We start from the raw sequence: 24,764 nt of genomic DNA, 5'->3' as shown, positions 1-24,764 counted from the left end.
GGTACCATATGAGATTCTAGGGACTGAACCCAGCAGGTCAGCTGAGTGCAATGCAAAAGCTCTTTTGGGCCCGGAGAGATAGCACAGTGGCGTTTGCCTTGCAAGCAGCCGATCCAGGACCAAAGGTGGTTGGTTCGAATCCCGGTGTCCCATATGGTCCCCCGTGCCTGCCAGGAGCTATTTCTGAGCAGACAGCCAGGAGTAACCCCTGAGCATTGCCAGGTGTGGCCCAAAAAATAAAAAAACAAAACAAAGCAAAAGCTTTCTGCCATGCTCTGGACCCTCTCTAAATTTTACATATGGTTAAAAAGTGCTAAGAATTTATCCTTTCCTGTTATCAAGTAAAATAGAATAAATAAATCAAAAAATTTGATAAGGGGAGGGGCAAGAGATAGCACAGCTGTAAGGTGTTCTCCTTGCATGCGGCAACCCAGGACTGACAGTGGTTCGATTCCCGCCTGCCAGGTCCCTCGAGCCTGCCAGGAGTGATTTTTTTGAGCACAGAGCCAGGAGTAACCCCTGAGCACCTCCGGGTGTGGCCCCAAACAAAACAAACAAAAGAAATTGAAAAGGGTAAGTTCCGAGTAACCTTGAAAACTTAAACCCTGACATTCGCTTCTTTTCTGAGTCCTAGTGCCAGTGGGATCCTTCAGGGCTACTCCGAGTGGGAGAAGGAAAGAGCCTCCTCGCCTGCCTGCCCAACTCTGTCCTCCCTCCCGGTCCCTGTCCCCTGCAACTGGGGTCCAATGCTGAGCTGGCTACAAACACTGCACGAATATTTGCCAAGCGCAGCACGCTGATGATGAAATAAATAAAATCGCTTGTTTTATAGCGTGATTGCTGGCCCGTGAGTCATCTGGGATGGAGCATTTCAGGAGGTGAGCCTGGAGTTGACAGGCAGCCAGTCATGGGTGCTGCACTGTTGAGCTGAGCCCCGGAAATGGCCCAGCCTGGGGTGTCCTTGCACTCAGCCCATTAGGGCTCCGGGGTGCAAGGCTCCCACCCCCAAAACAACATCTCCAAAAGCTCCACTGTCACCTTCTCCCTTCCCAGGCCGGGCCCAAGCGAGCCAGCAATGCCCTGGGTGTCATTTGCAGCGAGGCAGCAGTGAGGCGGCCTGGGAAAGGATGTGACCGCCCAGCCTCGAGGAGCAGGCGACAAGCCCGCACAGGCCGGCCGGGAGAGGCGAGAACCGGGGAGGAGGCCCGGGAGCGGCCGTGGGGCTGTTTACAAAGCAAAGGTGGCCTGGAAGGAAGATTAGCCGAGTGAGAAGTTCCCAAATACCTGAGACCCGCCTCCCCCTTTCCAAGCGACACCAAAATAAACGCAGCCCCGTTGGCAGAAGCACTCTCTCCTCCTCTTCCCAGCTCTCTGGTCTCTGTGCCAGGGGGCAGACACACACCTTCCCGGGACGGGACGGATGTATTTGGCTGCACCCTGGGGAGGGAAGAGCTTTAGGCCTCTGACCCTCAAAGACTTTCCAAGATCTGAGCTCAGCCGGGTTTGGAATTCCATCACCCCTCTCCCCGCCCCTCTATGCCCCGGAGGAGACCCAGCCCAGAGCTGCTTTTTCAAAGAAAGTGTCAGAAGAGGCCACAGAGCCTCAGGCCCCTCCTGTCCCAGTGGCCTGGAGCTGTGCCGGGGTCATTGTAAGTAGGAAAACAAGCGACTAGCAGAGAGGAAGCTGGTGCGTGAACCTAACAGGGAAAAAAAGCATGAGGCGGGCGGGTGGGTGTTAAAATAAGTGACTCGGTAAAGGTCACATACCCTGGGTCACTCTTGGAGGGCTGCAGGAGAAGCTTGCTGGGGAGAAAGCAGCCTTAGAAATCCAGGAAATGGGGGGCCGGAGAGATAGCATGGAGGTAAGGCGTTTGCCTTTCATGCAGGAGGTCATCAGTTCGAATCCCGGCGCCCCATATGGTCCCCTGTGCCTGCCAGGAGCAATTTCTGAGCCTGGAGCCAGAAATAACCCCTGAGCACTGCCGGGTGTAACCCAAAAATCACAAAAAAAAAAAAAAAAAAAGAAATCCAGGAAATGGGAAGGGAGGGGGAGAAAAAAGAGAAAAAAAGGAAAGGAAAATACAGCAGGGAGGGTGTTGGCTTTGCACGCAACTGATCCGGGTTCAATCCCAGGCACCCCTTAGGGTCCCCTCTGAACATAGAGCTAGAATTAATTCCTGAGTACTGCTGGCTGTGAGCCTAAACCCAAAGTCAAAAAAGGTAAAACACAAAACCCAAAACAGAACCCAACCAACCGAAAAAACAATCCAGCAGTTGTCCAGAAGTCCTGAGCGAGAGGGAGTTTGCCTTGCACGCTGCTGACTGGGGACTGGGTTCCATCCCCTGCATCCCAGAAGGTTCCCTGAGCCTGCCAGGAGTGATTCCTCAGCGCAGAGCCAGGAGGGACCCCTGTGCACCGCCGGGTGTAGCCCCCAAAACGAGCAGCAACAACAAATCACCCTGGGCCGGAGGTAGGGCATTTGCCTTGCACGTGGCCCACCCAGGACAGACCCTGGTTCTCTTCCTGGCATCCCAGGTAGTCCCCTCAGGAGTGACTCCTGAGCGCAGAGCCAGGAGGGACCCCTGCCCACCGCGGGGCGCAGCCCCCAAACCTAACAAAAACCATAAACAAATCACCCCAAAACAAGAACAAGAGGGGAGGGAGGTGGGTTCCAGCTCTGGGTGACAGTGAAGGCCAACCAGGTGAGCCAAGAACTCGCTGAATGCATTTGCAGACTGGGGTACTCCAAGTGGGGTGCCCTCAAAACAAAAAAAAAAAAGTGTGTGTGTGTGTGTGTGTGTGTGTGTGTGTGTGTGTTTGGGGGAGGGCTAAAGGCAAGATGGGGCGGTGATGGACTTTGGAACCTAGTGTCCCATTCGTGGCCAGCCGTGCGGGGCCAGGCGCGCGAGTGCGCACGGGAGTGAGTGGACCCCGCCGGACTCGGGGTCCCCTCCCGGGCCTCGGGGTGCGGCGGCCACCGCGGGGCGGGGCGGGGCGCGGGGCGGAAGTGTCGTCGGCGGGCGGGGCGCCCCGCTCACCTGGGCAGGTACCTACCGGGCTGCGGGCGGGCGCGGCCACAGGTGCGCCATGGAGGGCCATGGCGAGGGTTCGGGGCCCTGGGCGCTGGGGCTGCTGCGGACCTTCGAGGCGTCCGAGTTCGCGGGCTGGGAGAAGGTGGGCTCGGGGGGCTTCGGGCAGGTGTACAAGGTGCGTCACGTCCACTGGAAGACATGGCTGGCCATCAAGTGCTCGCCCAGCTTGCACGTCGACGACAGGTGGGTTCCTGGGTTAGCGTTGGGGAGCTGGGGAGCGTTAGGATGCGCGTCTGGGGGTCGGGGAGCCCCCCGGGATGCCAGCCCTACCCCGCTTTATTTGCGATCGGGGGACACAGGCGTCTCAGGCTCGACCGATCTTTTTTGGGGGGAGCCCCAGCACCCCGCGCGCACTCCTGGCAGGGTTTGGGGAGGCTGGGGGAGTCCTGGGCGGCGGCGTTGGGGGCTTTGGGGGCTTGGGGGGCTCTAGGGGGTGTCCACGTTGCCCCCAGGTATTGCCTAGAGTTGCAGCCTGGTCTCCCTTGGGGGGTCCCCGGCCTGCCCAGGGCCACGCGTACCCCACTTTGAGGCCCTGCGGTCTGCGCAGGGCTTAGAGAAATTGCCCTGTTGGGGCTGGCAGCTTTGTCGGCGGGTGTAGAGTCCTTGGAGCTACTCGGTAATTGAGGCCGGAGCACAAATTGGTGTGAGAGGGTAATTATTTGGGTCGGGAACACCCCCTCAAAGAATTGGGCTTGGCAGGCCCGCGTGCGCCCTTGGGAGGTGAGGGCCCCGGTGTGTGTGTGTGTGTGTGTGTGTGTGTGTGTGTGTGTGTGTGTGTGTGTGTCTTTGGGGGGTCTTTGTTGGGGCCTGGGCCGCTGGCCGGTTCTGGGCTGGAGCTCAGCCCGGCCTTGGGGGAGGAGTTCTTTTCTCTAACCCGCCGTTCACTTTCCTCTCCCAGGAACCCCCGATCAGGGTTGCCTGGTGCCCACCAGAGCCGGTGGGTCGCCTCAGAAGACGGTGGGGTGGACAGTGCATGCATGATAATGCGGGTTGGGGTGGTGCGTGGACCTGTTTTTTTAGGGAGATTTAAGGCCTGTGTGGCCCTGAGCATGCGTGGTTTGTCAGTAGCATAGCCGACCCCCCCTTCCCCCATTTAAAGTTGAGCTGAGGAGCAGAACTCTGGGGTCCAGAACCGCGCTCAAGCAGCATCCCCCTTATGGGGAGGTTTTGTGGGTTGGGGGCGCGGTAGGGACACCGCAGAACCCAGAAGGTCCCCTGGAACGCTTGTTTTCCGGGGACTGGGGAGGGAGCTCGAACAGAACTGCGGGTAGGCGCTTATCTTGCCTGTGGCTGACCTGGGGTGGATCCCCAGCTCCACATTGGGGCCCCCCCCCCAATACCATCTCCGGGAGTGACCCCTGAGCTCTGAGCCAGGAGCCAGCTCTGAGAGCCCCCAACCAGGTGTGGTCACCCCCAAACCAAGGAGAAAACAGTCTTTCCAGTCTCTGCATCGTGAGGGGAGGGGTTCCCGCTGGCAGAGGGGCTCCCAGTGTGTGTCCCCCCCCCACCACCACACGAGCACACACACACACCCTGGAGCACCGTGTCGCCCAGGCCCTGCACTAGGAAACAGGGCAGGTTGGAGGGGAGCAGAGGCACCTCGTGACCCAGTTCAGCTCTGGGTGCCTCTTGGCTGAGAGCCTGGGACTCGGCGTTTCTTGGAAACTGGTTCCTTGGGGGGCCTGGGTCACTCTGAGTATCCCTCCCCTTCTCTCCTGGCCCCAGCCCCCCCACCCCCGCTGTCGCCAAGCTGGCCAGGAGGACGTTGTGGATATTTTGCTGAAATCCAAGCTCTTCGGGGACCGTGGCCAGACCAGTCCTGAAAATGAGCCCCAAAGCGTGCCCCATCTTGGCCCCGCGTGTGTTCTTAGGCTGAGGGGGGGGGAGGGAGGGCTGGAGGCCCAGGCTGCTGGTTCAAGTGGGTAGTGTTGGGGTCTGGGCTCCCCCCTTTTCCAGAATCAGCCCAGTAAACAAGCCTTTCCTCATGGTGACTCACCACCGGCACCCCAGAATCTGTTATTCCCAGCCTGGGATCTGGGCTGGCTTGGTATGGCAGAGGAAGAGGGGAGGGATCTGTGTTTTGGGATGACTTTGGAGACCCTCAAAGTCTGTGGGTTTGTCCTGGGTCCCCAGGGTGCTGGCTGGAGGGAGGTGGGAGGAGGGGCCCAGCAGAAAGCATTTAGCACCCCCACACCCCGAAGATCCTGGAGTTGCCGGTGGAACTCACATCTGGGGTCCAGTCTGTTTGCTCTGGGGAGACCAGGCCAGCTGGGAAGTGGGTGAATGTCCATGTCCAGCCCATCTCTGGTCCCCTGGCTGCACCTTCCAGAACTGCAGGGTGGGCACACCCCGTGTGTGTGTATGTGTTTTGGGGGGACTGAATTCTCAGGGGCTCCAGGTGTGTGGTTTGTGTGTGTTTTTGGGGATCTGAATTCTCAGGGGCTCCAGGTGCTACCTCACACCCTCTGCGCCTCGCCCTCCTCCCCGTGGGAGCAGCCTGGGGGCTCCCTTCTCAGCCCCAGACTCTGGGCAGGTGCCAGACTGCAGGGGGTGGTCTGAGGAGGGGGTTCGGGTCTTATGCACCCTCCCTGTTGTCACCCCGTCACGGAGCAGGCCGTCACGGAGCAGGCCGCCTCAGGCCCCTTTTGTTTTGGAGAGAAAATGAGGTGGTGGTGGTGGTGGTGGTGGGTGTCTGGTTTCAGATAGCCGTGGAGGATGAGGGGTGCAGAGACATGTGCCCCCCTCAGGGATGGCTTGTTAAGGCCGGTCCTCTCATTCCCATTTTGACCCCCTTCATCCTGGGGGTCTCCTCTGCTGCCCGCAGGTGGTCCAGATGTCCGGCCTATAAGCAGGTGGGGCTCTAGGTAGATTCCAGCGGTGGGGACAGTTAGGTTAGCTTATGTGGACCCCCCTCCGCACCCCACATCACCCCTCACCCCCTCTGGGGTAGAGGAAGCGCCTGCATAGAATAACAATAGAATAACCGAGCCGGGCGAGCCCCAGCACGGCCCAGTCGGACAAGCCCGGTTCTTGTCCGCGTTAAAAATAGCAGTGTGGGAACTCGAAGGCGCCTGGGAACGTGGCTCTGGCGCAGGTAGTGAATCGACGGGCTTCCGCCTGCCCGGCGGTTCCCAGGCCGCTCCCCGGCCCAGGTGAGGGGCCTCCTCAGGGGTCCGCACAGCCCTGCACCTCCAGGAAGCCACTGCCAGAAAACTCTACCTCGGACCTGTCCCTGGCGGGGAAGGGCTTAGGCACTGACTTGTCTTGCAAATGCAGTTGACCCAGGTTTGATTCCCAGCACCCCACTGGGGTCCCTGTGCCCCACCGGAGAGTGAGCCTTGAGCTCTGAGCCAGGTGAAAGTTCTGAGCACTGCTGGGTGTGATTGTCCCTCCCCAACCAAAAATAAATGAAAATGAAACCTTGGTCAGGCCTATGGGTGTTCTGGATAGAGGCAGGAAAGTTTGGCCTGGCCCTGGGGCCGGATAACCAACTTCTATCCCATTTTGGGATAGAGAGAAGAAAAAAGAGGAAGGAGGGAGAAAAAGAGGAGGAAGAAAGAGTAAGAGTGGGCCCGGAGAGATAGCACAGCGGTGTTTGCCTTGCTAGCAGCCGATCCAGGACCAAAGGTGGTTGGTTCGAATCCCGGTGTCCCATATGGTCCCCCGTGCCTGCCAGGAGCTATTTCTGAGCAGACAGCTAGGAGTAACCCCTGAGCACCGCCGGGTGTGGCCCAAAAACCAAAAGAAAAAAAAAAGGAAAGAGTAAGAGTAAAATGAAGAAAGAAAAGTGAAAGAGAAGATAAGAGAAATAAAGTGAGAGAAGAGGAAGGAAAGAAAAAGAAAGAAGAAAAGAGAAGGAAAGAAAGAAAAGAAAAATAGAGAAGAAAGAGGAAGGGTACTCGCTTTGGAGGCACATATACTAAAATTGGGACGATCCAGAGAAGATTAGCATGGCCCCAGCTCAAAGATGACATGCAAATTCTTGAAGCATTCCATATTAAAAAAAAAAGAGAGAGAAAGAAGGAAAGAAAGTGAGAGGAGAGAAAAAGAATGAAAGAAAATAGAGAAGGAAAATAAATAGAAGAGGGAGAGAAAAATAGAAGGAAAGAGAAAGAAAGCAGAAATAGTGAGTGGTAGAGCAAGTGAGCAAGCAAGCTCTGACTTGGAGGTTAGTTCCCCCCATCTACCTGCACTGTGCTAGTTGCAGGTACTAGGTCCCCCTGCTGTAAGGGACAGTGCTAGGTGCTGAGTTGACCTGGGTGTTCTCCTGCTGCGGTAGAGGACTCTGGTCACTACTGACCACTCTGCCCGTAGCAAAACCCCATTCTCCAAACTGACTGCCAGAGGCAGCTGCAGCTTGTGTTTTTTTCTTTTTTGGGTGGGTGGGGGGTCCACACCCGGCATGCACAGGTTCCTCCTGGCTCTACTCTCAGAAATCCCTCCTGGCAGGCTCAGGGGACCATATGGGATGCTGGGATTCGAACCTCCGTCCTTCTGCATGCAAGGCAAATACCCTACCACTGTGCTACCTCTCCGACTCCATACTGCAGCTTGTTGTATGGGTGGGCGTCAGCTCCTGGGCCCCTTTGGGTGCTGGAGTTGCAAATACTTCCCCCTGGGGGGGGGCAGGTGGTACCTTAGCCCGGCCTGTTTGGACCCGATGGATCCCTACAGTGGCCAGATAATCTCACTCACTAGGTCCAGACCCACAGTGGGGTTCTTGTTGGAGCTGAACCTTTGGAAGCAAGCTTGACTTGGGGTGGCCTGGCTCACTCTGTTCCCAGCCCTGGGCAGAGTGACTGGGCGTCTCCTGGAAACCCAACTGGACCATCCTGGGACGTGCCCTCACGGTCCCTCTGCCTTCTCCAGGAGGGCAGCTGAGCCTTGGGTGGGTGTTGGGCACATTCTTCTGAGGTGGGGGGGGCTCTTTTTATTTAATTAATTAATTTATTTAAATTTGGGGGCCACATCCGATGGTGCTCAGGGGTTATTCGTGGCTTTGTGCTCAGAAATTGCTCCTGGCAGGCTTGGGATGCCAGGAATTGAACTTGGGTCGGCTGCCTGCAAGGCAAATGCCCTACTGCTGTGCTATTTCTCATCCCTATTTTATTTATTTTTGGGGGTCCACACCTAGTGGCACTCAGGGGTTACTCCTGGCTCTGCACTCAGGGATCACTCTTGACAGGCTCGGGGGACCCTATGGGATGCCAGGGATCGAACTTGGGTCAGCTGTGTACAAGGCAGCTCTCCTGGCTGTGCTGTCTGTCACTTGGCCCCGAAGACAAGGTTTTAGGCTTGGCTTTCCTGGCTCCGTTATAGGACAGTTTGTTCACTCCTTTCTGCAGAATTGGGGAGCAGACCCTGGGTGGGTGGGCTGAGGAGGTGGGTCCCGGGTTTGAGTGTAATCTGACAGACCCTATGTGGAGCGGTCCTCGGCTTCCTCCTCTCCCCGCACGCCCCATCCCAGCACTGAGCCCTGCATCCTCTGACCCCTGGGACACCTCCTTACGGTCCTGCTGGGTCCCCCTGAACCAGAGCTGGCAGAAAGGCCACTGTGCAGGGAAATGAGCACTGGAAGAGCACTGGGAACAAGGCAGTCACCCAGCGAGACTTTTGTTTTTAGGAATTTTGGAGGCACTTCGTGGTTTTTGTTTTGTTTTTGGGCCAACTCCTCGGCACTCAGGGTTTACTTTCTGTGCTTAGAAATTACTCCTGGCGGGCCGGAGAGATAGCATGGAGATGAGGTGTTTGCCTTGCATGCAGAAGGACGGTGGTTTGAATCCCAGCATCCCATATAGGTCCCCTGAGCCTGCCGGGAGTGATTTCTGAGTATAGAGCTAGGAGTTACCCCTGACGGCTGCCGGGTGTGACCCAAACACCAAACACCAAACCAAACCAAAACAAAGCAAAACAAAAGAGAAATTACTCCTGGCAGGTTTGGGGGACCATACACGATGCTGGCTATTGAACCCAGGTTGGCCGCATGCAAGGCAAACGTCTTGCCCACTGTGCTATTGCTGCGGCCCTCACTTGGTGGTTTTTAAATTTGGGGCAATCACACCTGGTGGCACGCAGGGAATACTGGCTCTGCACTTAGGGAGGGGTCACTCCTGACAGGCTTGAGGGACCCTATGGGATGCTGGCATTGAACCCCGGTCAGCTGTGTGCAAGGCAAACAAACATCTTCACTGCTCTGCTATGGCTTTGGCTCCAGCAGTCACACACTTGAGAGCTGCTGAGGGTACATTGAACTATGTGGGATTTTATCCCAAAAATAACAAATAAATTGCTATTTTCCCCTTAAGAGTCCTGGGCAGTCCTTTCTTCTTTCTTCTTCGATTCCCAAGACAGGCTGGTACTGGATGAGGCTTCAGTGGGGGTCCCTGGTTTAGTTGGTATGAGGGGGGACAGTCTGCAGACCCTGGAGGGCCTCCAAGACTCCTGCAGTTGAAGAAAGGGGCATTTTTAGGAGTGTGTTTCCATCGCCCTGAAAGGTGCTACTCCTTCTCGCTCCCTTTGCAACCCAGCTCTGCAGGAAGTGAAGTTCCAGGAGCTGGGTTGTACCCCCAATGTCTGGGGACCCCATACCCAGCACTGTGCTGGCTGCAGGAGAAAGTGGCCATGTGACCCCTGGGCTCTGCTCCCCAGGCCAGGGTAGGAGGGGTGGGCAGGGGCCACTGCCTGCAGATCTGGGGACCCCCCCATGGCCCTCTTGGACAGGCCTCTGCACTGTGGAGGGGGGATGGTCCCAAAGTCACCCCAGCAGGCTGCTGCTAGCTCTGAGAAGCCCTGTTCCCAGCACCAGTGGGTCATGTCTGGGCATGTGGTTCTGGAACTTTCCTTCGGTAGCTTATTAGAAAGCAGATTTCACAGCATGGGGTGTGTGTGTGTGTGTGTGTGTGTGTGTGTGTGTGTGTGTGTGTGTGTGTGTGTATTTATGTGTGAATGTGTGAGAATGTATGTGAGTTCATGCAATTAAGAGTAAATTTGTGGGGCCCGGAGAGATAGCACAGCAGTGTTTGCCTTGCAAGCAGCTGATCCAGGACCAAAGGTGGTTGGTTCGAATCCCGGTGTCCCATATGGTCCCCCCCGCGCCTGCCAGGAGCGATTTCTGAGCAGACAGCCAGGAGTAACTCCTGAGCACCGCCAGTTGTGGCCCAAAAACCAAAAATAAATAAATAAATAAATTTGTGTGAATATGCATACGTATGTATGTGTGACTGTATGGTTGTATGATGTGTTTATATGGGCATATGTGAGCCATTGTGATAGTGCAAATGTGTATGTGCTGGAATTCCTCTGCTTCCAGATATCGGGGTGCTTTGGGCAGGTGTGATGTGGTCCTGGGTGCTGTGCTGAGCTCCCCGCAGAGCTGAGTACCTTGCAGCTGGGCCCCGAGCCCCTGGACCGTTTCCTGACGGGCTGGCCTGGGCCTGGTCAGGCTTGTCCTGGCTGAGACTCTTGGATCCTGTGTGGAGCTCTGAAAATCTGCTCTTGGGGGAGGGGGGGGTCTCCACAGAGATCCCCCACAGCAGAATAGCACCCTCCACATGGCTCTTCACAGCTGGAGGGCCGTTCACAGGGGGTCCCCTCTGCTGTGAAAGTTCTGGGTTTTTCCCAGATTCCCTGTGTGCTGCTCTGCTGTGAGGAGTGGCCTTGGGGACATTCTGGCGTCGCTGTCCAGTGCTCATTAGGGGTATCGGGACATCGTGTGTGGCTGGCGGCTCTGTGAACCCACCTGCGTGTACCTACTGCCATCCAGGGGTCCAGGGATGGCAGGGCTTCTGAAATTGAGACTGGGAATCCATGGAAACTCACCATTGTTCTGGGTCCCCCTCTCCACAGCCCCCACGGACCCCACATGCACTCTTGCGGGGTTCTGCTCCCTGTCCAACCCCACCATGCTGATATTACTGAATAGCCTCCAGCCGGGGGAGATTCTGGAAGGGCAGAGGCCAGGCAGTGCCAGGGAAGCCGGGGAAGGGGGGTGGGGGTCCCTGCTGGTTCTCACGCCTCCCCTGGGCCCTTGCAGGGAGCGGCTGGAGCTGCTGGACGAGGCCAAGAAGATGGAGCTGGCCAAGTTCCGCTATGTGCTGCCCGTCTACGGCATCTGCCGTGAGCCCGTGGGGCTGGTGATGGAGTTCATGGAGACGGGCTCGCTCGAGAGGCTGCTGGCCACGCAGCCGCTGCCCTGGGAGCTGCGTTTTCGCATCGTGCACGAGACGGCCGTGGGCATGAACTTCCTGCACTGCATGGCACCGCCGCTGCTGCATCTGGACCTCAAGCCGGCCAACATCCTGCTGGACGCCCACTACCATGTCAAGGTGGGCAGCGGGGGCCCCCCAGGATGCAGAACCAGGACCCAGGGGCCGCTGGGGGGTTTTGTGCGAGACAGGGACCGTGGGTATTGGGGGTCCTCCAAGGAAGGAGGTCCAGAGGATTGGCTGGCTCCAGGCTGGCTAGAGAGGGGGGGTGGCAGGACAGTGTGTGGTTTCCTGCTGCGGCATATGTAGAGAGAGGGCATTTTCTGAGTGTGGCAGTTTCCTCTCTATGTGTCTCGGTGTCCCTTCATCCATGTTGACTTGAGGGAACCCTGCCCTGGGTGTTCTCATGGGTGATGGTCAAAGCATGCTTGGAGTGACTGGCGAAATGATCTGACAGTGCAGGCACTTTAGGGCTTTCCCTTTCAAGAAGTTTGTTTTCATCTGTGCTTGTTCCTTTTTGGGCCACACTTAGCGGAGTTCAGGGCTGACTCCTAGCTCTGCACTCAGGAATCATTCCTGGCAGGCTCTGGGGATCCTAGGGCATGCTGGGGATTGAACCCGGGTCGGCATTGCTTTTCTTGATTTTGTTTTTTGTCTTTGGGTCACACCCGGTGACACTGAGGGGTTGGTTCCTCCTGGCTATGTGCTCAGAAATTGCTCCTGGCTTGGGGGACCACATGGGACGCCTGGGATCGAACCCAGGTCTATCCTGAGTCAGCCGTTGCAAGGCGAACACCCTACCACTGCACTATCACTCTGGTCCCAGGTCAGCCGTGTTTAAGGCAAATGCCCTCCCCGTCATGCTATCACTTTGACCCCTTAAAACATTTTGTTTGCTTTAGTTTTGGGGTCAGGTGCTCAGGCTGACTCCTGACTGCTCAGGGATGCCAGGATTGAACCCTGATTGGCTGCACGCGCCTTCTTTCCCTGCTGTGTTAGCTCTGAGGGCCCAGCCCTTTTCTGCGCCACAAAGCAGATTTTCCTGTAGGGAAACTGACCGCCTGAGCTGTGGTTTGGGCCAGCTTTGGAGAGGGGAGCCAGGGTCAGCCACAACTCCTCTCTGCAGGACCCCACCAGGGCCTGCGGATGGGGCAGATGCTGAGGTTAGGCGCTGTCCCCCACACTCCTGGCTTTTATCCTCGTCCAAGGCGGCTGACCAGGGCACCCTACTTGGCAGTGGGTGCAGCGCCCCAAGGCCGCTCAAGGGGCATTGATTTCACTTTGAACCATTCTTGCAGGTGACCGGGAAGTGGGTGAGCGCCCGGCTGGGTTGGGCCTGGCGCGAGTCCATCTCCTGGGTGCTGGGGGCCATGGGCGGGTGTGGCCACACCCCCAGCGAGGGCCTTTGATCTCACACCTGCGGCCTACCGCGGGGAGTGGGCACGGAGGGGCTAATGACGGGCCTCGTGCTGAGCTCACGAACAGGTGCTCCTGGGCATGGCGGGAGGGGTCAGGGCTCCGGGAAGGCCGAGGAACATTCTGCAGTCTTTGAGGAGGGGCTGGCAGGAGCGCCTGCTTCCTGCAGTGCCTGGTGGTACGCAGGGTCCCTAAAAGGCATCCAGGCGTGACTCCAGAGTCAGGGCCAGGAAGAAGGCCTGAGCACCGTGGGGCGTGGCCCCAAAACATAAATACACACAGAGAAATATGCACACAGACACAGGCACAAAGACACAGAAATGTAAAGACACACAGACATGCATGCAGACACACAGACATATGCACAGAGACACATGCTTACACACACAGAAGCTACTGCCTAGCATGACCTTCAAGGTTAGGGGACCGGTGCAGTGGTGGCCAGCAAGGACGAAATGGGCACTTGGCCCTTGACTTCATCTTCTCCTGGCCCCTCTGGACGACTTCCACTCTTCTGACCACTTCCCTGCCACCTTGCAGACCCGCAGGCCCGGCCTTGGCCATTCCAGGTCCCTGGACCTATCCTCGGGGACTGTAGGAGGGAGGCCCAGGAAGGGCCCTCTCCCCCATGCCTGGGGGAGCTGTGGAGATGTGGGGCTCATCCTCCATTCCTGGGCCTTCTGTCGTCTCCCGCTGGCCAGTCCCCCCAAACACAGTGCAGCCAACTGTGAGACCAGGGGGTCCCTGAGACACACTGATGAGAGGCAGCCCGGCCTGTGGAGGCTGGGAGTGGACTCGGTGGTCTGGGGCGGGTCAGGGCTGAGCCCAGCGGGAAATAGGTCAAGATCCGATGAACTCATTCTCCTTCTTCCATCCTCCCAGACTGTTGGGGTCAGAAGGCTGGAAACTTCAGCACCGCCATGTCCAGTGGTGTCCCGGCTCCTTAGAGGGGGCCGGTCTTGCTGGAGGCTGTGGAGGCAGATTTTATTTTATTTGTTTGTTTGTTTTTGGGTCACACCCAGTGGTGCTCAGGAGTTACTCCTGGCTCCGTGCTCAGAAATTGCTCCTGGCAGGCACGGGGGACCATACGGGATGCCGGAAATCGGACCACTGTCCATCCTGAATTGGCTGTATGCAAGGGAAATGCCCTATGCTGTGCTATCTCTTCACCCCTTTCTTTTCTTTTCTTTTCTTTTCTTTTCTTTTCTTTTCTTTTCTTTTCTTTTCTTTCTTTCTTTCTTTGTTTCTTGCTTTCTTTCTTTGTGTCTTTATTTCTTTCTTTCTTTCTTTCTTTCTTTCTTTCTTTCTTTCTTTCTTTCTTTCTTCTTCCTTTCTTTCTTCCTTCCTCCTCCTCCCTCCCTCCCTCCTCCTCCCTCCTCCCTCCCTCCCTCCCTCCTCCCTCCCTCCCTCCCTCCCTCCCTCCCTCCCTTCCTTCCTTCCTTCCTTCCTTTCTTCCTTCCTTCCTTCCTTCCTTCTTTCTCACACCCAGTAGTGCTCAGGGGTTACTCCTGGCTCCATGCTCAGAAATTGTTCCTGGCAGGCACAGGGGACCATATGGGATGCCGAGATTCGAACTGATGACCTTCTGCATGAAAGGCAAACACCTTACCTCCATGCTATCTCTTTGGCCCCTTCTTTTCTTTTTTAATGCTCTGATTTTTGTTTTGTTTTTTGTTTTTGTTTTTGAATCACACCCGGCAGCGCTCAGGGGTTACTCCTGGCTTCATGCTCAGAAATCGCTCCTGGCAGGCTCGGGGTACCATATGGGACGCCAGGATTCAATGACCTTCTGCATGAAAGGCAAACGCCTTACCTCCATGCTATCTCTCCGGCCCCAATGCTCTGATTTTATTGTAATTTCGTTTTATTTATTTCTGGACCATACCCAGTAGCGTTCAGGGACCATATGGGATGCCAGGGATCAAACTCAGGTCGCCTACTTGTAAGGCAAACACCCTCCCTGCTTTGCTATTGCTCCAGCCCCATCATAGGAGTTTTGGGATATTGCTAGCAAACCCATTTCAATCTGAGAAGGAGGAAGTTGCTCTCAGATCTCAGGCTGCCTGTGTCTGTGTGGTCCTGCGTATCTCCCAGGACCCCGAGGTCTGGACTATGGGGGGGGGTGTCATGGCACTCACTGCTCTCATTCAGCTGGACTGGAAAAGGGGTACTAGGGGCAGTGGGAAACTGGGGTGTCCCAGGTGAGGACAGGAATGAGAGGGTGTGAGGAAGGCAGGTGCGGGGTGGTGGGACCTAGAGGCAGGTGAATTTCTGGCGTGTACACTGCATTTGGTCCTCATCCTATATCTGCCAATTTTCCGGCCCCCTAAATCCACCTGGAGGGACCAGTGTTTGTGACTGGTACAAACTGGGGCCATGAATAGTGGGAAATTGCCCTAATAAAGGGCATTGGATGTGGTATGATTCAAACTCAAACACGAACAATTTTTTTTGTTTGTTTTTGTTTTGGGGCCACAACTGCTGGTGCTCAGGGGTTACTCTGTAGCATATGAAAAAGTTTCCATAAGATGATTCTTGGAATTGTATATAAAAATGCTACATTACTCCTGACTCTGATTCAAGGATCACTCCTGGCAGTGCTCTGAGGACTACATGGGATGCTGGTAATCGAACCTGGGTCGGCCACATGCAAGGCAAATCCCCTCCCTGCTGTGCTATCCCTGGGCCCTCATGAACAACTTTGTAACTGCATCTCATGGTGACTCAAAGAATGTATTTAATTAAAAAAAAAAACTAATTATAAAACAACATTAGGCATCCCATACGGTCCCCTGAGCCTCCCACGAGTGATTTCTGAATGCAGAGCCAGGAGTAACCCCTGAGCACTGCTGGCCCTAAAACAAAATAAAACAAAACAAAACAAAAGAAAGAAGAAAAAAAAAAAACATTGGTGGGGGTGGCCAGAGACTCTAGAGCGAGGTAGCTTCTGGGAGGCTGGAAACCACAGGGTGTGCTGTCTGTCTGGCCTCCAGCATCCAAGGATGCAGCCATCTGTCCCTCCTGAGCCTCTGTGGTGGGAGACCTAACTGTCACTGGTCCCCAATCCAGTGGACAGACAGGCTTTATGCTGGCCCAGAACAGCGGATGTGCTTGGAGGAACAGAGAAACTAGGTGCAACTCTCCCCTGAAGACTGGGGAGCCCTTAAACCCACACACCTGTTTCCTGGGTGCTTAAAGGGCCTAGCCAGAGAGGAAGCTGCTATGGCCCCAGCTCCATGCCATACTATGGGACAGTGGGGGTTAGAGACGGGAACCCCAGTGCGGGGATGGAGCCAGGCTCACCCACAGAGCAGGCACTGCTTGGCTTTTGTCTTTAAAGGCCGCCCGGCCCTCCTATCCTCCCCTCCCCGTGCCTGCTGGGACTTGCAAGGCAGGCGGCCTAACTGGCTCGTCCACCTCCCGTGGGCCCGCCTGGCCTTTCCCGTTCTCCTTCTCTGGGCCCTGAACCCTCCCAACAGCACCCAGAGTGGGCTGGGGGCAGGGGGACCCCCAAGCTCATGCACTGCTCTTGCTCTGCAGATTTCTTTATTGGGGGGGGTCACATCTGACGGCACTCGGGTTACTCCTGGCTCTGTGCTCAGAAATTGCTCCTGGCAGGCACGGGGGACCATATGGGATGCCGGGATTTGAACCACCATTTGTCCTGAATCAGCTGCGTGCCAGGCAAATGCCCTACCCTGTGCTATCTCTCCGACCCCTCTGCAGATTTCTGACTTCGGCCTGGCCAAGTGCAGCGGCCTGTCACACTCCCATGAGCTCAGCATGGACGGGCTGTTCGGTACAGTGGCCTACCTGCCGCCCGAGCGCATCCGCGAGAAGAGCCGCATATTTGACACCAAGCATGATGTCTACAGGTGGGGGCCGCTGGTCTCGTTGAGTCGGGTTGGGGGGGGGACTTGCCCTGCCCTTTGGGGCTCGCCTATGTCCCACCAGCCCCACTGGCCTGGCATCTGGCATCTGCCCTTCCCGATGTCCCCACCTTCACAGGGATGCTCAGACCTGAGCCCAGGGGACTTTTGGGCTAGCACAGGGGACCCTTTCTCAGAAACTTCAGATCCCAGCCACTTTCCTTTTTTTTTTTTTTTTTTTAACTTTATTGATTGATTGGTTTTTGGGCTACACCCAGCAGGGCTCTGGTTACTCCTGGCTCTGCACTCAGAAATTTCCTGAGGCAGGCACGGGAACCACATGGGATGTCAGGAATCGAACCAGGTCCCTCCCGGGCCAGCCGCATGCAAGGCAAATGCCCTACTGCTGTGCTATCTCTCCGGCTTCCCATTTGGTTTCTTTTTCTTTTTTCTTTTTTTCTTTTTGGTTTTTGGGCCACACCCGGCGGTGCTCAGGGGTTACTCCTGACTGTCTGCTCAGAAATAGCTCCTGGCAGGGACGGGGGACCATATGGGACACCGGGATTTGAACCAACCACCTTTGGTCCTGGATCGGCTGCTAGCAAGGCAAGCACAGCTGTGCTATCTCTCTGGGCCCTTCTTTTTCTTTTTTGGGGGGCACACTCTGCGGCACTCAGGGTTCCTCCTGGCTCAGTGCTTAGGAATCACTCCTGGCAGGCCCTGGGTGGGGGGCCCTATGGGATGCTGGGGATCAAATCTGAGTTGGCCACATGAAAGGCAAATACCCTCCCCACTGAGCTATTGCTCTGCCCCATCACTGGGTTTTTTGGAGAAGGAAGGAGGGAGGTGTCAGGGAGCACTTGAGCCCCGACTCCCATATGCAGCTGCGCAACAGGCCCTGTGCTGGTCTGTCCACCACCCAGAGATCCTCCTCCCTCCTCCAGTTATGGGAGAGGGACGTCCCCCTTTACAGCTTTAGAATCCGCAGCTTTCCAAGGCGACCATGCCCAGCTGCCTTCCTTGCATACAAACAAACCCCTCCATGCTGACCTGTGATTCTCCCCCCAGCTTTGCCATCGTCATCTGGGGGATCCTGACCCAGAAGAAGCCGTTTGCGGGTGAGTGTCTATGAAGGGCCGAGGCCCCTTTACCAGAGCCCGGGCATGCCCTGATGGGGAGCATCCCCACCTTTTGTGCCACAAGTGTTCCACACTGGGCCTGTGTACTGCGGCCGGGCCGGACTATGGTCAGGCACAGACGACAGACACGCTCTGAGCTGGGCCGGGCCCGGACGAGCACTTTCACAGAGCCCTCATTTGCACCTTTGCCTGGTCTGGAACATTCCAGCTCCCAGCAGGGACACCCACCCCTGTCAGCCTCCTGGGCTCCCCCGCCTTCTTCCTGGCTGCTACTATCTCTCTCTGTTCAGGGCTCACTCCTGGTGGGGCTCGGATAACCAAACCAGCCAGGGTCAGCTTGGTGCAGGGTCAAAGCCTTATATTTTTGTTTGTTTTTTGGGCCACACCTGGTGGTGTTCAGGGGTTACTCCTGGCTCTGTGCTCAGAAATCACTCCTGGCAGGCTCGGGGGACTATATGGGAGGCCGAAAATTGAACCTCAGTCCATCCTGGGTTGGCAGAGTGAAAGTTAAACTCCCTACCACTGTGCCTGCTCTGGCACCGAGCATCAATGCCTTAATCCCTCTTTGTCTCTGCATGTGTCCTCTCTCTCTCTTTCTCTCTCCTCTCTCTCTCTCTCTCTCTCCCTCTCTCTCTCTCTCTCTCTCTCTCTCTCTCTCTCTCTCTCTCTCTCTCTCTCTCCTTCCCAGCTGCCATGTTCTTTGCCCTCAGAACCCCACCATGGCCCCGGGCAGGGAGAACTGTTTTGTGGGTGCTCTCAGGGCACCCACCTGTCCAGTCGCTTGACAGTGGGGAGGGGAGATGTGGGGTCCCTCCTAGTGCTGAGTTCTGTCCCCAACTCTTGGGGCACATCCTCCCCCGGAACCTGGCCCCCTGGTCCTGAGTGGGGTCAGGGGGTGGGTTGGGGACGTTGGAGCTGCTCCCTGACCCCGCTGTGTCCCCCAGACGAGAAGAACATTCTGCACATCATGGTGAAGGTGGTGAAGGGCCACCGCCCCGAGCTGCCGCCGCTCAGCCGGGCCCGGCCTCGTGCTTGTGGCCGCCTCCTGCAACTCATGCAGCGTTGCTGGCACGGGGACCCTCAGGAGCGCCCCTCCTTCCAAGGTGAGTTCGGGAACAGGACCCCACGGGCGCCTCCTTCCAAGGTGAGGCCAATAGGCGTCCACCTGGGGTCTGCAACAGGCTCCCCCGCCAGTATCCAGGCACCACTCCTGGGTGGGCTGAAGTGACTTGGGGGTCCCTCATTTGGCCAGCCTGGGTGCAGGGTGCCTTCTCCCCATGATCCGAGCTCTGGCATCTTCCCCAGAGATCACGTCCGAGACCGAGGGGCTATGTGAGAGACCGGACGAAGAGGGGCCGGAGACCACCCAGGACCCAGAGGGAAGGAGCCCGCCGGAAACCAGGAGTGAGGTGAGGACTGCCCGTCTGCCTGCACCCCTCCTCTCCTCCTGGTGCCTCTATTCCCCATCCCTGGGCCTTCCCCCACCCACCTTGTCCTGACCTTCTGTGTGTCTGCAATGAGCAGGTGTGGTGTGAGTGTGAAAGTGTGTGAGTGTGTGTGTGTGTGTGTGTGTGTGACCTGACACCCTTCGCAGGCAGGTACAGAGAACCCGAGGTCCATAGGGATGGGGCAGCAGGAATTGGGGTTCTGACTCCCCTGAGCTCTTCCCCTCTGACCTTGTCACCGAGGCTGGTGAGTTTCCCATGGGTGTAGGGGTGCTGTGAGTTAACCCCTCCCTGAACCTGTGTGGTGACCCAAGGGTTCATGGCGGCGTGTCTGGCCATAAAGGGGCGTGGTGCCAGGTGAGAGCAAAGGTTCCCAGGTGGACTGTTAGGGCACGGGCCTGCCAGCAGGTGTGACTCAGCACACCCCAGGTGTGCGGCAGGTCAGGGGTCGGCTGGGAAGGGCCCGGCTCCTGGAGGTGACCCACGATCACCTGCTTTGCTCCCAAGTGGGGATCTCCAGGTTACGTAGGAAATTTCCCTTCTCCTGGCACAGGTCCTTGAACGCCACACTCAGCACTCACATTCCCACGGCTCACCGCTTGATTAGGGCTGTTGGCAGAGTAAGGGCACTTCTGTGCGGACACACACAAAATGGCACGGCCATTTTCCTTCCTGCATCTGTCTGGGCTCAGCACCCTTGGTTTGCTTGTTTGTTTTTTGGGTCACACTTGGTGGCGCTCAGGGGTTTCTCCTGGCAGGCTCGGGGACCATATGGGATCCCAAGGATGGGGATTGAACCTGGGTCACTGCGTGCAAGGCAAACGCTATCGCTCCGGTCCCTGGTTCAGCACCCTTAACGGACATGCATCCTTCTCCTTCCTGGCCAAGTGTGTATGAGCGTGTGAGTTCGTGTGAGGTATAAGAGTGTATGGACCAGGGGCCGGAGAGATAGCATGGAGGTAAGGCGTTTGCCTTTCATGCAGGAGGTCATCGGTTCGAATCCCGGCGTCCCATATGGTCCCCCTGTGCCTGCCAGGAGCGATTTCTGAGCCTGGAGCCAGGAATAACCCCTGAGCACTGCCGGGTGGACCAGTGTGTTATTGTGCAAGAGCATGTAAGTGTGGAAGAGTGAGCTTTCAGAATATGTGTGAGCGTATGAGTGTGTTCCCACTCCCCCATAATGTGCAGTGCTCCTGCCTGCGAGTGTCTGTGTCCATGTGTAGGTATATCTAGGGAATGTCTGTATGACATTTGTATCTGTAGATGCATGTGCGTGTCTTTGTGTCATGCGTCTGCCGCCCCTCATGGCTCCCTCCCTCATGGCAGGTGCCCGTGTCCACGCCCCTCAAGCGGGCCTCGGCACCACCCCTGGATGAGGACCGCAGCCTGGCAGAGCTGTTGTCACAGCTGGACTCAGGCATCTCGCAGAGCCTGGAGGGCCCCGAGGAGTTGAGCCGCAGCGCCTCCGAGTCCCAGCTCCCGTCCGGGTCGGGCAGCGGCAGCAGCGGCAAGAGGCTTTCGGGGCTGTCGTCGGTGGACTCTGCCTTCTCTTCCCGAGGCTCCCTATCTCTGTCCTTTGAGCGTGAGCCTTCGAGCAGCGGTGAGGAGTCTGGGGGACCAGGGGGATGGATGAGCAAGGCTGAGTGATGGGGTGGCCGGACAGATAGACACCAGTGATGCCCCCTCCTGGACCTCCACTTCCCACCTTCAACATCATTTCCACCATCTCTATGGGGCCCCACTTGAGTGTCCCCGAGGTGTTTGGGGGACCCACCCTGCTGTGCAGGGGCTGTGCTGACCCGAGTTTCCCAGGCCAGCGAGATCCCACATGAGGGAGGACCTCCCTGTCTGACACCTGTCTGACATCTCCCAGGGCTGCTTCCTCTCTCTGCCCCCCCCCCCCCCCCCCCCCCCCCCCCCCCGTCCATGCGACTTTGGGGCCATCTCCCTGACCATGTCCTGTGGCCCCTGTGCCTAGGCTGAATTTCATTTTCTGTTTTCAGGGCACTGTTTTATTTTCTTTCTTGAGCCACACCCAGTGATGCTCAGGGCTTCCTTTTGGCTTGGTTCTGTGCTCAAGAATCGCTCCTGGCAGGCTCTGGAAGACCCTATGGGATGCTGGCAATCGAACCTGGGTTGGCCGCACTCAAGGGAAACATCCTCCCCACTGTGCTCTGGTCCCTTGGAGCCTTTTTTGTTTGTTTGTTTGTTTGTTTGTTTGGTTTTTGGGCCACAGCCAGCAGCGCTCAGTGGTTACTCCTGGCTCTATGCTCAGAAATTGCCCCTGGCAGGCTCAGGGGACCATATGGGATGCTGGGATTCGAACCATTGTCCTTCTGCATGCAAAGCAAATGCCTTACCTCCATATTATCTTACCAGCTCTATTTTATTTATTTATTTATTTATTTTTTATTTTTGGGACACACCCAGTGATGCTCAGGGGTTACTTTTGGCTATGTGCTCAGAAATCGCTCCTGACTTGGGGGACCATATGGGACCTTGGGGATCGAACCGCCATTTGTCCTAGGCTAGCGGGGACAAGGCAGACGCCACCACTTCGGCCCCTGTTTGTTTGTTTGTTTTTGGTTTTTTGGTCATACCCAGCAGTGCTCAGGTTACTCCTGGCTCCACGCTCAGAAATCACTCCTGACAGGCTTAGGGGACCAGATGGGATGCCAGGATTCAAACCAATGACCTTCTACATGGAAGGCAAATGCCTTACCTCCATGCTATCTCTCCGGCTCCTGTTTGTTTTTTGACCACACCTGGTGGTGCTCAGGGGTTGCTCCTAGCTCGGCGTTCAGAAGTCGCTCCTGGGGACGGGTGAGATAGCATGCCTTTCGTGCAGAAGGACAGTGGTTCGAATCCCGGCATCCCGTATGGTCCCCCATGTCTGCCAGGGGCAATTTCTGAGCATAGAGCAAGGAGTAACCCCTGAGTGCTGCCAGGTGTGACCCCCCAAAACAAACAAACAAACAAACAAAAGAAGTCGCTCCTGGCAGGCTCGGGGACTATATGGGTGGGATGCTGGGGATTGAACCTGGGTTGGCCATGTGCAATGCAAATGCCCTCCCTGCTGTCCTGTTTCCGTTTTATTTTATTAGTTTTTGGGCCACACCCCACAGCACTCAGGGGTTCCTCCTGGCTCTGTGCTCAGAAGTTGCTCCTGGCAGGCTCGGGGAACCTTATTGGATGGCGGGGATTAAACCCGAGTTCATCCTGGGTCGGCAGCGTACAAGGCAAATGCCCTGCCGCTGAGCTATCTCTCCGGCCTCCCTTGGAGCCTTTTAATGTCTGTGCCCAGGGGAAGGTCCCCAGTAGGCAAACCAGCGGTGCCAAGCCAGGCCTTCCTCTGGCCACAGCAGTGGGGACAGTGGGAACACCAGGATGCTGGGCGACCGTCGGGTCTGACTTGGCCGCACACGCCCTCTCCGCCCACAGATCTGGGAGCCACGGACACGCAGAAGAGGAAGCTGGTGGAGGCAGTGCTGAGCGGGGACACGGGGCGGCTGATGAAGCTGCTGCAGCCGCAGGACGTGGACCTGGTGGTGGACGGCGGTGCCAGCCTGCTGCATCTGGCCGTGGCTGCGGGCCAGGAGGACTGTGTCAAGTGGCTACTGCTCAACAACGCCAACCCCAACCTCACGGACCGTCGGGGGGCCACCCCGCTGCACGCCGCCGTGGCCAAGCGAGAGCGTGGTGTCCTGGAGCTGCTGCTGGCCCGCCGGCTGAGCGTCAACGCGGCTGACGAGGACCGCTGGACAGCGCTGCACTTCGCTGCGCAGAATGGGGACGAAGGCAGTGCTCGGCTGCTGCTGGAGAGAAACGCAGCCGTGAACGAGGCAGATGCCGAGGGCCGCACGCCGCTGCATGTGGCCTGCCAGCATGGCCAGGAGGCCGTGGTCCGCGTGCTGCTCCGGCGTGGTGGTGACGTGGGTCTGCGGGCCAAGGGCGCGTGGCTGCCCTTGCACTACGCCGCCTGGCAGGGCCACCTGCCCATCGTGCGGCTGCTGGCCAAGCAGCCCGGGGTGAGCCTGGACGCCCAGACGCAGGACGGCAGGACGCCCCTGCACCTGGCCGCGCAGCGTGGCCACTACCGCGTGGCCCGCATCCTCATCGACCTGCGCTCCGGCCTGGACGTGCGGACCCGGCTGGAGCAGACGGCGCTGCATGTGGCGGCCGAGACGGGCCACACCAGCACCGCACGGTTGCTTCTGAACCGCGGGGCGGACCGGGAGGCGGTGACAGACGAGGGCTGCACCGCCTTGCACCTGGCCGCCCGCCACGGCCACCTGGCCACGGTCCGGCTGCTTCTGGAGGAGCAGGCCAACGTGCTGGCCCGGGGGCCACAAAACCAGACGGCGCTGCACCTAGCCGCTGCTGCGGGCCATGCCGACGTGGTGGAAGAGCTGGTGCGGGTGACCGAGGGGCTGGGCCTGGCTGAGCTGGACCTCGGGCAGCTGTTGTCTTCCCGGGCCACGTGGGGCCGGCCCAACACCACCGCGGCGGAGACCCTCAACAGACGCGTCCGGCCACGCGGCCCTGCACCCCTGCTGCGGAGAAGCAAGACTTAGTTCATTCCCTTGCAGCCCACGGGGGGCCTGGGTCTGGCCGTGGGTGCTCTGCCGTCGGGGACACCAGGACTCAACACGTTAGACCTGACTGAGCCAGAAAGCTACAGGCAAGACGGCTGAGGCCGGAGATGTTGACCAGGCTGCCAGGGGGGTGCACAGGGAGTGTGTTGCACCTCTGAAAAGACTCCTAGATCCTCACCAGGGACCTGGGGGACAAAGATGTCTGTGGTGGGCTCAGACCTAGGAGGCTGGGAGGATACCCTGGGGACCATTATGGGATGGTGACTGGGGCTCTGAACACTCTGGGCTGGGGCCAGTCACCCCCTGTTTGAGGTCCCCATCGGGTGGTGAGTCCTGAGTGCTGGCCGGGGTCTTAGAACAGCTACTGGCCAGGCTGTGTAGGGGGCCCCCCACAGACCCATCAGGCCTGCCCTCTTTCCTTCATGTTTTGAAGATGTTTTTGTTTGAACTCTGGAGCCCTCCCTCCCCAAAATCACATCACAGAGAAGCTCCGGAAACGTGTACATCTCGGAGTAAGAAACAGTATTAACTGATGAGGCGGGTGGGGGTGAGATGAACCCCCTTCTCTTTGGGCTCCTCCCAGTGCTGAGTCTTTGACATCTGGTGGCTGTATATTGGGGTGTGTCCGGGTGGGGGTACTAACCTGCCTAACAGCCAGACAGGACCCTGGGCTTTGGGGTACAGTTCTCAGAATCTCTCCAGCATCCTGCAACAGAAATGCGGGGCCCAGTTCCTGGCCCCACAGACCACTCTCGCTTGTGCATGCCTAGAAATACCTGACTGATGATTACACCCCAAAATCTGCCAGGTCACCCCAACAAGATGGGTCTGCGAGATGGGGGCCAGTCTGGGCACCCATGTCCCGCCCTGGGGGGTGGGCTTGGGCGTGACCGCGGGGGCCCACAGTGTAGATATTGCCGTACTGTGTATGTGGGTGTGAGTCTGGCCACAGTCCTCGTTTTGCAGGACAGGAAGTGCCCAGACTGCTTGGAACCGGCCGCGT

General features: G+C 57.5%; 1 protein-coding gene and 1 non-coding gene across 2 annotated transcripts; both read left to right on the top strand.

Annotated features, from left to right (window-relative positions):
- Positions 1-3,088: 3,088 nt before the first annotated feature.
- Positions 3,089-23,740, top strand: RIPK4 (receptor interacting serine/threonine kinase 4). Its single transcript, XM_049785457.1, has 8 exons — positions 3,089-3,276; positions 11,126-11,417; positions 16,440-16,588; positions 17,651-17,700; positions 18,666-18,824; positions 19,027-19,151; positions 20,517-20,766; positions 22,608-23,740. Exons 1-8 carry the CDS (start codon positions 3,089-3,091, stop codon positions 23,738-23,740), a joined length of 2,346 nt encoding a protein of 781 aa, XP_049641414.1.
- LOC126026841 (U6 spliceosomal RNA) lies at positions 6,989-7,095 on the top strand. Its single transcript, XR_007502053.1, has one exon. It is a non-coding gene; the product is annotated as a U6 spliceosomal RNA (small nuclear RNA).
- Positions 23,741-24,764: the final 1,024 nt, after the last annotated feature.

Source organism: Suncus etruscus, chromosome 13, assembly GCF_024139225.1.
Source record: "Suncus etruscus isolate mSunEtr1 chromosome 13, mSunEtr1.pri.cur, whole genome shotgun sequence".
Lineage (NCBI taxonomy): Eukaryota > Metazoa > Chordata > Mammalia > Eulipotyphla > Soricidae > Suncus > Suncus etruscus.
This window is presented reverse-complemented; position numbering and strand designations above follow the sequence as displayed.